A 13,789-nucleotide genomic window follows, 5' to 3' on the forward strand; every position below is an offset into this window, starting at 1 on the left:
AGTAGTAGTAGTAGTAGTAGTAGTAGTAGTAGTAGTGGTAGCGGTAGTAGTAGTCTTGGAATAAAGTGATGAAATAGGAGAGGATTAAAGAATTGTAGCACTCTTGTTTGCAACAAGGACTCCCATCCTAACTAGTCTTTCAATCAGCACCTGTAACTTTATATTTGCTATGAAGCTTGTATCTTACTCGTTAAGTTATCAGCTGTATTGCAAAATAACTTAATTCATACTGGCTAGAGATTCCCTCAGACAGCATGGTCCTGGAGTTTTAGTTAGTAGAGTTTGCTTGCATGCAGTATTCAATATCAGGTGAATATTGAAGGCACAGAAGTTCATATTGGCACCAGACAACCATGTGGTTCTTGTCACATTGTTGTGATCTAATTCAGCTGCTTGCATCATTATAATATTATACCACAGCAATGCTGACAAGTGGATTGCAAGTTAGCAGCAGTGATTACAACAATCATGGTTTGGATACTTGTAGACAATGTTCATTACTTGTAAAGGTCATCATCACACTGATCCAAGTGAGTTGATGGAAGCCGAAAAGAAGCTTTGCAGCATGCAAAAGCGTTCAGATATGGTGGTGGATTGGGGGCGGGGCACAGTTCTACAGTCAGGGTACCTCTGTCGTGGTGACTGTTGGCGGGGGTGGGACTGTTTTATGGTCGCATAGGAAAGTAAAAGTTGATTAGAGATGACACATAGGAGGAGACAGTTTGTAAAGAGGTATCCTGATTGTAGAACTTCCCGCCCCCCATCATCCTCCCCTGACCGAAGTGCCCTGAGCATGGTGGTGGTATCCTTACTGAAATCAATACCTATGTTGTCATTGTCCTTCAAGGTACCAATTTCATTGTACCTGTACAATGACAATAAAGTTTCATTCAAAGTTTCATTCAGGTGTTCCTCATTGAATTGCCAATGATGGATGGTTGCACACAACAATATGAATGCAGATACCTAATGCACCATCAATGACAATGGCAAGCTACCTTATAAAGTCAACTCATAAGATGCAGCTAGTGATTGAAAGTTAAGTGTGTATAAAATAATTTGTCACAGGCCAGAGCATTGAAAGTTCCTGACTTGTTTAATACATTTCATTTTTTTTTTCAAATATTAAATCACCATCAAGGAAGTCAAGGTTGCATCAAGGAAATCATATCAACACCTTGTTTTATTTCCAGAGGTTGTTTTTTTATGACTTCTCTCAAAATGGTTCTTCTCTCAACCATCTTGAATTTATTGCTAACGTAGCGCCAGTGAGAACATGTTGCGTAGTCACTTGATCATCTGGCCGATAGTACACTTAAAAAGATGAGGCCAGAATCCCTGAAAAAAATCAGAAATACTGAGCTGAACAAACAGCTTTGCCTGGGCTCGGGATAAAGTCGTCTGAAGAGACCCCTTCCCAATACATGCAATGTAATGAGTACCCAGTCTTGATTCCCCCATGTCCTTGGCCCAGAACAATTCACCACTTCCGCTTCCCTCTGCACACCGCAATGCGCTTTACGATCATTAAAAGGAATGAGGCAAAACACCATTCTATTTTTTTGCTATGTTGTTAATAAAAATATCCTCTTACAGACACAACAAAAAACAAGTTCACAGCTGGTGTCATACTTTGGAGGTATTGCTCTAAAAAATGGTGGGTTTTTTTTCATGACACCACTTTGGATGGATTTGAGGGATGCATGCCACACTGCATTGAGATTTGAAAAGGCATTATACAAATAAAGGGGCAAAACACCATCCCAATTTTTAGATATGTTGTTAAAGGGACACTGTGCAGGAAATTGTCAAAAAGGGTACTGCAACTATGCTGCTCATTGAAACTGGGCTGCCAATTGCCAAATTTGACCTTTACATGAAAGTTTTCTAAATAATAATAAACTAATATTTTCTAGTATGGTCCAAGTAGAGTCATTTTTGCAGCTAAAAATGGCTATTTTTGGAAATTCAAAATGGCGGACCATGGAGAAGATCCCCCTTTTCATGTATGAAAAGTGCAATTTTCCCAGTCATGATGAATACTTAGAATTTGATGGTGGTGGTAAGTATTCATGAAAAAGGTAACATTAGTGAATGGGCAGCATGAATTCTGGATATAAACAACTAAAAATCTCACACAGTGTCCCTTTAATAAGAATATCCTCTTCGAGAAACAACAAACAGCAAGTTCACAACCGCTGTCATATATTGGAAATATTGCTCCAAACAATGGTGTTTTGTTTCCTTCCCTTGATGCTGACTTCCTGGAACTATTTTGGAACTATGCCATTGACTCCATGAGCCGCCATCTTTGTGTGAAAATGGAACACAAAAATCAAGGGGATTGGCCACCTTCTTAGGATGGAATTGAGGGTTAAGTCAGATATACTGAAATACTGAGCTGAACAAGTATAAAATCACCTATTTGGTATCAGAGATTTTAGGTTTTAGTGTACACTGACTTGGCTATTCATTTTAGGTGTAGTAAACCCATTTTTTTTCTAAGGTAACAGGGCTCCTAAGGTACACCTGCATGTCACACAGGAATGAGTTTTTAAAATTCATTATAAAAATAATGGGGCAAAACACCATCCCAAATTTTAGATATGTTATGAATAATAATATTATCTTTCAGAGACACCAAACAGCAAGTTCACAACTGGTGTCATAGATTGGGAATATTGCTCCAAATAATGGTATAAATTAGTTTTTGCCCATTTTTGGACCTCTGCATCTCAACAACCATTGGACCCTTATATTAAATATGATGTGATGTGAAAGTCATGGCACATATCTGACCATGTACCAAGGATGAACCTTGAATGTTGAAATTTGAGGTTTTTATGGACATCTGAAAACCCTTGCAATTTTAATTTCAAAGAAAAGTAGAGGGCCAGTATTAAGGTGTAATTTGACATACAGTGCTGCAAATTGTAATGTATGCTCATCAGGTCTATGACTCTTAGCCCTGAAAAAATAATGGACCTACCACAAATAGTTTTGGAGATAATTAAGTCTGAATATGGTCACTCAGGCAGTGACGCCAAATCAGGGGGAGGGGGTTTCCTTAATTACAGACTTTTTGGGGTAAATGTATGCACAGCTGAAATCTGCAATGGTGGATATGTTCTATTGGATGTTGAAGCCATCACATATATTTTTTTCAAGCAAATCCGAGGGGGTCGAGTGGGGACCATTTGCTGATTCCAGCTGGAATGACCCCACTAGCAAATTTACTGTGTAGAGTGAAAAGTAGTACATCAATGAGTGTGAAATGTTTCTTAGAGCATTCTCTTTCTACTTTATATTTCATTGCAAAAACGCATTCAGCTCCCCCTCTTATCCAACACTCTAAAATGAATGCACTCAACAATTCCCTGCAATATGTCAGACTTCTCTGAAATTGAAATAACAGCACTTCAAATACGATGCACTAGCATAGTGTCCCATTTTTTTGATTGACGGGCCTTTGGTCTCCTTTGTTCGAATGTCAACACAAGTTTATCAAGCGTCAATGCATTGAAAAACCACAGCTTCAACCTGGAAATGCTGTTTTACTGTATGTGCTAACCATAGTCCTTGCCGGTTGTGTTCAGTTCACTGGCTTAATTGTCCACTAATGATGGAAAGTGAATACGGGCATAAAAAATACCATTACTAATACCTGTAATAAAATGCCGAACAGTTAATCTGTTCCCTGGAGTTCAACAAATCCTTATGATTCAGAACATGGCTCAACACATCAGCTATGTCCAGTCTCATGTATGCCATAATGTATCTCTAATCAAGGGTGCCATTAAAAAACAATCATGTATTCATGAAAAAAGCCGAGCATAAATCAGTCTCACAGATGGCAGATTTATAATACGGCGAAGTTCTCTGGATAAGAAGCAGAAATTTCATCTCTGGGATTCATAACCCAGATTTGTGTTGAGGGTTTATTAGACTTTTCTGTCATCACAAATCACGAAAATAATAGACTAAGCAGATAAGGAATGAAAAAAGGCAAACATTTTATAACAGTGATGCTGTGTGCATACTTAGTAGCTCGCTCACTTTAGCTTCATCATCCAAAATGTGATTGTGAACGTTTTTTTTCTGCCTCAGGCGGTTGCATGCTTCAGTCTGGGAGCATTTTATGCATGCTCTGTCATTTTATACACCATAAAGTACTTACTGTATTGACAACCGTATGCTTCCAGTCTTAATCCAATCCTTCCATTAGGGTTCCAGTCCAGGGGAACAACTCTTAGGAATCGAGCAAACATGGGCTGGTGCAGTTTGAATGGCACAACACTGTCAGCATTGGTGTTCCCTGAAAACACCTGCAGCAGATGATAAAAAAATAGACGGACAAAAATGACAGTATTTAGTCAAGAATTTAATCTGACAAGAAGCAATGTCAGGCATGCATATCTCTCTCTCTCTCTCTCTCTCTCTCTCTCTCTCTCTCTCTCTCGCTCTCTCTCTCTCTGAATTCCACCTGTGACCTTGGTCTGATTAACAAGGTGACAAAGCAGGTCAGCTCGTGATTCAGTCAATTAAAGGCGCACTGCATTCAATTACTGTCCATATTGACCCATTAAGTGCATGATCCATACACATATTGAGCTATTCATTCATTCATTAGGCCTACGTTTCTATAATAAATACATACTGAATAGAACACGGAACAGTGTATTCACTTGACAACATTCCACCCATATTTGTGAATTCTAAAGCATAACCTGCAAAATCAACTTCATGTCTTTTACACAGTCTATGTTACATGGTACAGTAGGTGTTGATAGTGGAACATTTTGCTTGGCAGCCTGTTTAACACTTAACCCAGCTGCAAAGATCAAGTGTGAGCAGGGAAGATCAAGTCAGTGTGTTTGAGCAGCACAGTGAGAGAATTTCACTGTGGTGTTGACCTGGGAAAGTCGCTTGCAACAATGCAGGCAGCCAGCAATCGATACGAGTGCTCTGTACTTTCACACTGCTTCTTCTGCCACGGCTTCTCTTTCGGGACCACTGGACCCTGCATGCCCAATCACCCACCCTTTTAACAGAAATCAATACCCAGAATGCTTCACACGCGACCCGGGGAGAAAAAAAAACACAACATGAAGAACACATGCTAACATCCCACCTGTATTTGGCAGTAAGAGACATTCAAGGTTAACGAAAAGAGCTAAATAGAGGAAAACACAGCTTCAGAGGTTTCTGTAATTTGTTCTATCTGGTGTAATTCAGGGCTGTGTAGAAGCACCCTCAGTGTCTTTGAAGGGATCAGCCGACTGGGGAAGCGAAGCGTTAAAGTTGAACAAACCGCAGTGTCTCCTGCTGAGGTACCCAGTGAGGGAGGCATCTCATTTGCTTTTAAGTGCCCTTTGAAATATGCCACGAGTCAAGATGCAAAATAAGTCTTCCACCAAAACCTCTCCTCTCCTAGCTTCATGTCAGGGTGACAAGAGGGGCAATCATAATAACACCCTAAAACGTGCAAAAAAAGAGTATAAGCTTCAGCCAAACATGACAGAATGTAGACCGTTTGTGAGTCATCCTTTTCTCACATGCGCTGGCTGACGTGGACTGTAATGGGAGCATATAGCCAGAGAGCTGTGTGACTGGCAGGGCCAATTAACTTCCCTAACACAAAGCCTTCTTAGGGAGCTCCTCTAATGCGGTCCATGCTGCAACTTGAGGGAACTTAAAAACAAAAACTATGTGAGACTTCACTGGATGAGACTTTACCAGGAACAATGTGCTTTTGGCTTTGTTTTTCTGTCTCGGTCGCAGAAGAAGTACCACTCGGAGAGGGCGAAAGTGAAGAAAGCTACAAATTGTTAATTGTAAGGAAAGAGAAGTCATGTAATCTAAGGTTGTTTGTTTCTTATTAACACTCAGCCTTGTGTTTTTCACTATACTCCAACATTCCAAGGTCAGTGAGAATTTGAAAGAGATGAAAAAGCTGTTGTTTAAGTCCCCCGAGAACTAGAAAAGCAAGAAAATTAACACATAGGGGAGCCAACTGGAAACTATTAATGTAGCGGTGACACAACAAGGCACACACACACACACACACACACACACACACACACACACACACACACACACACACACACACACACACACACACACACACACACACACACACACACACACACACACGATAGAGAGAGAGAGAGAGAGAGACAGAGGGAGACAGAGAGAGAGAGAGAGAGAGAGAGAGAGAGAGAGAGAGAGAGAGAGAGAGAGAGAGAGAGAGAGAGAGAGAGAGAGAAATAATGAATAGAAAGGTAATCTTCCAGGCCGGCGTCTGCCAACTCACTCCGATGCTGTCTTCTTGTCGATACTGTCTCCAGTTATGTCCCGTGTCACTGAACATGAGCTGGTAGCCAGTGACCCAGTCCGAGCTGCCATATCGGCCCTGAGTGGCGATGGCTGTGATTTCAGTCCGCTCCCAGAGGTTGATCTCCAGCCACTGGTACTTATTGGAGTCCAGCGGTGACCAGCCTCCAGCTCCTGTGCAGTGGAAGATATTCAGGCAGACAGATGTGTGGAAGTGTCAAAAGTAGAAGTAGATTCATGATGAATTCTAAGTACAAATCATGCATGGTATAACATAGGTGTTGCACCAGTTATTCCACTGTAACTAATGAGGTACAGTTGAGTGACCCTTAAAATGAAGTGTTAACAAAAAAAAAAACCCTGTGGCAGGGTTTTCACTTTTCTTTAATCCCTTAGTGCAGAGCCTATGTTATAACCATACTGTCACCAAAATTGTAATGGCTATGTCTTAATCTGTTACTTAAGGCTCTCGGTGATGTCATAGCAATGTTGTTATGATGTAGTTGAGTATTTTCAGCAAATAGTGAATAGCGACAGCGACCCCCTGTGCAGTAAGAGGCTAACTGTCTAATTTTGACACGCCTGCAGACATCTCTCAATAAAGTCAACTGTGAAAAAGTTCACAATTAAGTCCACTGTTAATGCCGTGTACAGACCAGGAGCAAACGGAGTGAACGGAGCGAACAAAGCGAACGGAGCGAACGGAGCGACGGAAGTCATTATTTCTCTTTTTCGACCAGCGCTACCAAAGAGAATTCGCCAGGAGCGACTATTAAACTAAATCTAATCGCAGGCGAATTCGCTCTGACGCTGTTCGGCGAAAACCAATAGGAACATTCATATCTCCGAATGTCTCAGGCTGTCAAGCCAGAGCCGTTATGTGATTAGCTGAATCAAACATGTCAATGCTGCATCTGCAGCGAATACAGCGAATTCAAGGCGAAACTTGTTCTGTTACCCACGCTACCAGGCAGCGTAGTTCGCTCTTGGTCTGGACACGGCATTAAGCTTACACCTATCAAAAATATTAAACATACAATGACAGTAGCTCCGGAGCCTCCTGGTGGAGCTAAGCAGAACTACACCCACACATAGGTCTGCAATCCTGAGTCTCGAGCCAGAAAATGGCGGCTCACTTTGAGGAGTCACAGGACATATTATAGAATATATTGACTCTTTAGTGATTAACAGAAAACTTTTTTAAAGGAATTTGTTGGTGGCAAATGTTGACAAATGATGGATAAAGCCATGCTTTCTGAAGGTGAAGCCAACGCGTGCTCTCCCAGACCTAGAAATGGAGTTCACAAAGCTGCCTGGAACTTAACAGTTTAGGCGAGAGTCAGGCCAATGCCATGCATGGATCTTACTCACTGGTTCAATATGACCTAGGCTATGTTTCAGTATTCATAATTGCCATGTATGATAATACTTGAAAACCCAAATACCCATGTAGTGAGTACCCATGTGCATTAGTTCCTTTAGGTTGGTCCTGCATGTCACATCTTCCCGTTTAGTAGTCTAATCAATGGGTCTAATTCATGACTGAAATACGTGTCTCATGTCTCATTTGCGCACGTGTGTCAGTGCACTGAAGGTTGGTGCATAGTGCACTCAGTGCACTGGGAAAATTAATGAATAGTGTTGTGGAAAGGTTTGGGCACTATGTACTGAGCCCTCACTGGAAGTGTAGGTGAGCATAGCATTAACTCGCCAAAATATCGGTTGATCTCTTAGTTGTATTTACATTTCCTTCACCCAAAATGGCAACTATCACACATTAAAATACTTGGCTTGGCATGAAAAGGTTGGTGTCTCTGCAACATTGGAGAATTAGACTCTTGACCAAACTCTTTGACTGAACTGCACGCAACATCTCTTCCATTTCATTACCAACATGGTGGCGGTTTAGTGCATGCAGTGTCCATCGTTCAAGCACTGCGTGATGAGATGCATTTTCAGTGATCAAATTTAGGTAGATGCAGTGGATTTGAAGGACACCTCCGTGAAGGCACATAATAAGGACTCGGAACAGCATGCTGTGCAATTAGCAAAATGTTGTCCTTGAACACTAAAAAGTCTGAAAAACACTGCACGACAGAGCTCATGCCTGGAGGGAGACACAAAACATCCTCAGCATAATCTGACTGTTCTCCTAAGAAGCTGTTTACACACATATATATGAAAATGCATTGGTTTTGGCCTTGCGTTTACAGGTAAACAAAGATTTGGAGTGTTTAATTCAAAAGTTCAAAGGAGTTTTTATTTTTATTCACATGTGTTTATCCATAAAAGGATAAAAAAAATCTGCATTTAAAAATATGTGCATACATGTAACAAGCATCTAAGCGCCTCACGCTGAAGTCACCTACAATCTAAGAAAATTTCCCTGCAAAATAACGGCAGTTACTGGCAATTATATTTACCTGTAATTCTACTGTTATTTCACACCAAAAATCAAATACAGCTCATTGCTGTTTAATGTATCACAGTATATAACATTTTTTCAGCAGCAATTGAACTGTTAAATAACAGTACTCTACAGAAAAATAACAGTACATTTCAGTTAAAAAGTTAGATTGTACTGTGTGATGACAGGCAAATACTGGGTCATAGTTGTATTCATGAATATGGCCATGGCAACTTCCCACCCCACCCATCATTCTCCATAACTGTGGTACCCTGGCCATGTTACCACCCCACCTAGTGCCTTGAGCATGATACTATGGCGCTATGCTGTATTGAGAAAATGGTTTGCGGTGGTCCTTTGAAAGTGTGGGCATGAATAAAATTTCAGAGTACGCAGTACTTTGTTACAATGATAGTGTGCAAGGTGGGCTTTTTACTGTATCGCTTGATGAGCCAATGATGAATATAGCATTGGTCAGTCTTTAAAAAAATATTTTGCACCAAGTAGCACAGCAAACAAGCAGCACTACAAGCTAGCTCTCAAAGCAATGCCTAATTTGCAGCAGGCACATTATATGCAACAATGCCACAAATGATGCCACATACAGCAAGCTTTCACAAAGAGGAAAGTGTGCAAGCATGTAAGCAAGCTTGTAGGCAAGCTTGTAGGCAAACAAGTGCTATGCTGTGCCATGCAGGCCAGCCAGCAGGCAGGCAAGCAACTGAAGTGTTGATAGTCCAGATTTATATACAGGCGCAAGAGTACCATGTGACCAGAGTCATCAGGCCCTTGGCAGGTGACGCCCGTAATTGAATAATGGCATAACAGCCCTACTCAGGTGAGGCCAGGCACTGATTAGCAGATTGGTTTAGATGGGGCTGCTTGTTGCAAGAGTGTTACAAGTTCTTAAAATGTTTCAGCCATTCACTCTTTCATCACTATCAAAATGCATGTGCTACTCACACTTTGCTGCATCAAGCACTTTTTAAGTATTGTAGTTTCCTTAGACATTGTTTCATCATGCTTGATAGTATCAGATAATCTTTAACCAGTCAGAATGACTTCAGTTCTTCAGGTGGTATTGAAGTTTGATGGTGATCACGGACAAGTGGAGGATGAATGGGTTTCAATGGTGCTGCCTAAAATAACTTGTTATTTTCTAGATATGCACCGGATCCGGTTCCGGTTCCGGATCCGTCAGGATAATAGAGTTTTTCACAGGGTCCGGGTCCGGCAGGATCTTAAGCAGTGGATCTGGTATCCGGCAGTTACCTAAAAATCAGGATCTGGGGCATCTCTACTTTTTACCTAGCCTACACTGTAACAAATAGCTGTTTATTTACGGAAATTCTGCAACAGCATTCTACTGCTTTTCGAAAAAACAGACAACTACTGTGAAAATATTACTTTGAGTCACATATTGAGCAAAAACAGTAAGTACTGCACAATAGCAGTATTCGCCGTTGTGGAAAAAACTAGAGATGCACCGGATCCTGATTTTTAGGATCCTGCCGGATACCAGATCCACTGAATAAGATCCTGCCGGATCCGGAACCGGATACCGGATCCTACAAAAGGTTTGAAACATATAGTCTACTCGCACACGTGGGCCCTTTTTATTACGTTGGCGCAAACTATTGTTTAGACTCATTGGCTTATTGCCACACTGCCTTCAATAGCCGCTTCCAAAGGGATTTCACTCCATGCAGTGATTGGGGTTGTGAAAGACTGAAAAGCCTAGGCTAGACATGCACCAGACCCTGATTTTTAGGTAACATGCCGGATACCGGATCCACTGCTTAAGATCCTGCCGGACCCGGACCCTGTGAAAAACTCTATTATCCTGACGGATCCGGAACCGGAACCAGAACCGGAACCGGAACCGGTGCATCTCTAGAAAATAACAAGTTATTTTAGGCAGCACCATTGAAACCCATTCATCCTCCACTTGTCCGTGATCACCATCAAACTTCAATACCACCTGAAGAACTGAAGTCATTCTGACTGGTTAAAGATTATCTGATACTATCAAGCATGATGAAACAATTCCTAAGGAAACTGCAATACTTAAAACGTGCTTGATGCTGCAAAGTGTGAGTAGCACATGCATTTTGATAGTGATGAAAGTGTGAATGGCTGAAACATTTTAAGAACTTGTAACACTCTTGCAACAAGCAGCCCCATCTAAACCAATCTGTTAATCAGTGCCTGGCCTCACCTGAGTAGGGCTGTTATGCCATTATTCAATTACGGGCGTCACCTGCCAAGGGCCTGATGACTCTGGTCACATGGTACTCTTCCACCTGTATATAAATCTGGACTATCAACACTTCAGTTGCTTGCCTGCCTGCTGGCTGGCCTGCATGGCACAGCATAGCACTTGTTTGCCTACAAGCTTGCCTACAAGCTTGCTTACATGCTTGCACACTTTCCTCTTTGTGAAAGTTTGCTGTATGTGGCATCATTTGTGGTATTTTGGCATATAATGTGCCTGCTGCAAATTAGGCATTGCTTTGAGAGCTAGCTTGTAGTGCTGCTTGTTTGCTGTGCTACTTGGTGCAAAATATTTTTTTAAAGACTGACCAATGCTATATTCATCATTGGCTCATCAAGAGATACAGTAAAAAGCCCACCTTGCACACTATCATTGTAACATAGCACTGCGTACTCTGACATTTTGTTCATGCCCACACTTTCAAAGGACCACCGCAAATCGTTTTCTCAATACAGCATTGTGGCATAGTATCATGCTCAAGGCACTCCAGTCATGGTGAACGATGGGAGGGTGGGGTGGTAACATGGCCAGGGTACCACAGTTATGGAGAATGATGGGTGGGGTGGGAAGTTGCCATGGCCATATTCATGAATACAACTATGACCCAGTATTTGCCTGTCATCACACAGTACAATTCAACTTTTTAACTGAAATGTACTGTTATTTTTCTGTAGAGTACTGTTATTTAACAGTTCAATTGCTGCTGAAAAAAATTTATATACTGTGATACATTAAACAGCAATGAGCTGTATTTGATTTTTGGTGTGAAATAACAGTAGAATTACAGGTAAATATAATTGCCAGTAACTGCCGTTATTTTGCAGGGAAATTTTCTTAGAGTGTAGGCTTTTCAGTCAATCTTTCTGAACCCCAATCGCTGCATGAAGTGAAAGCCCTTTGGAAGCGGCCGTTGAAGGCAGTGTGGCAATAAGCCAATGAGTCTAAAAAATAGTTTGCGCCAACGTAATAAAAAGGGCCCACGTGTGCGAGTAGACTTTAAGTTTCAACCCTTTTGTAGGATCCGGTATCCGGTTCCGGATCCGGCAGGATCTTATTCAGTGGATCTGGTATCCGGCAGGATCCTAAAAATCAGGATCCGGTGCATCTCTAGTTTTTTCCACAACGGTGAATACTGCTATTGTGCAGTACTTACTGTTTATGCTCAATATGTGACTCAAAGTAATATTTTCACAGTAGTTGTCTGTTTTTTCGAAAAACAGTAGAATGCTGTTGCAGAATTGCCGTAAATAAACAGCTATTTGTTACAGTGTACATTCGCTAATGTGCACTTTTATGCAGCTTGCAGCAGGTTGTAATCATTGTAACAGCAGGACCACGTAGGGCCTACAGAGGTGGACGAACAAGAGGGGGCCTGTCTCAATTCTGAACTTTCCTCTGACCACCACTGATGACAGAATTGATACTTTTTGCATTCACTTGAATGCTGCCATGATTGTGACATCAAAGATGTAAACTTGCATGCTTAGCTCATGATGAAACAAAGTGACAAGTATAAATTTCGACATTGTTGGGTTGTTTTTTTTCTTGCCTGCTCCCCTGGGCTCCAATTCATACCTGTTAGAAGCAAATTCTACTTAGAGGCACAGCAGTAATCGGATGTTGCTGTCACAAAATGGGCCGAGCTTGAATAGCACTCAGCCGTGGGCATAAATACTTAAAGTACATGTTGCCCACATGCATTCCGGCATTTAGCGGAAATGGATCTTAAATGTCATAATTGCACCACCTGCAGCTGTCCAATTGCCTGAAATTTCGACATCGCTGAGAGACAGCTAAATGGTTGACCACAGGTTGCTCAGCCGTTCCCCGCTTGGCACCTTATCATGACTGATAATGTGAGAACGCAAATTACGTGGGCTGATCTGCCCAATGTTCACATTTAGTGGAAGCAATTTAGACAGCTCCCAAACACACAAACAGCACTCACAACATCAACATGGGGTGAAATGCACACTCTATAATGGATGGATGCCACTACAGGGTGAAAGCCTGACAAAGAATGGAGGAATATTTGAAACATTTTACTTTCTAAAAAATATCTCACCGCAATATTGCTATCGTGAAAATCCTGAAGTCCAAGCTCTAATTTGACGTGAATTTGCTCTGACTCTCAATCGTCCCTCTTTGCTCTCATATGGCCAATACATACTGTATAATCCCACGCTGACCTTGTGTGTTTTTTAAGTGTTTTATAACTTGATCCCCAAGAACAAAATATGCCATTTTTCTTAACCTCTCTCCCTCCAGTCAATGTTACGGGTTAGCTGAAACTAATCCCCCTCCACCTATCTACATCACGCCCTGTCTGGAGTGGCCCACTCTAATTGCCCAGAGTGTGACTTCTTAGGAGAATTAGATGTGTGAAATTGTGCATCGATTATGCCTTGAGGGCCAATATTGTGCACTTGTCACTGAAGAGACAGCCTTCATGAAAGGAATGCACAAATATTTTTCTTCCATTATGCCGACCTTTGTAGGGTTTGGCTTGAAACATAAACTACCAAAGTTAAAACGAACGAACACAATTGTATCCCAGTAATTGTTTGCAGTTACTGACTTGTTACAACACAGTAAATGAGGTTGTGACCTGGTAGGCTCTGTTATGTACCAGTAAGCATAAACGCTGACCTTATCAGACTTTAGAAAGGAGAGGGATCTATACAATTCTAACCAAACATGCTGCACTTCATGCTGCATACAAAGTGACTAGCAAACCGATGAGTCAACACTGGGGGTGTAACGGTACACAAAAA

The 13,789-nt window shown here is 41.5% G+C and overlaps 1 protein-coding gene across 1 annotated transcript in view; it reads right to left on the bottom strand.

Annotated features, from left to right (window-relative positions):
• LOC134460336 (contactin-associated protein-like 5) overlaps positions 1 to 13,789 on the bottom strand; it is a 151,084-nt gene that overhangs the window by 85,406 nt on the left and 51,889 nt on the right. Inside the window, exons 3-4 of the mRNA XM_063212768.1 lie at positions 6,314 to 6,507; positions 4,178 to 4,325 (exon numbers count right to left, since the gene is read on the bottom strand). Coding sequence (XP_063068838.1) covers positions 4,178 to 4,325; positions 6,314 to 6,507 — 342 coding nt within the window. The remainder of the gene's footprint in view (positions 1 to 4,177; positions 4,326 to 6,313; positions 6,508 to 13,789) is intronic.

This window comes from Engraulis encrasicolus, chromosome 12 (assembly GCF_034702125.1).
Source record: "Engraulis encrasicolus isolate BLACKSEA-1 chromosome 12, IST_EnEncr_1.0, whole genome shotgun sequence".
NCBI classification, from domain to species: Eukaryota; Metazoa; Chordata; class Actinopteri; order Clupeiformes; family Engraulidae; genus Engraulis; species Engraulis encrasicolus.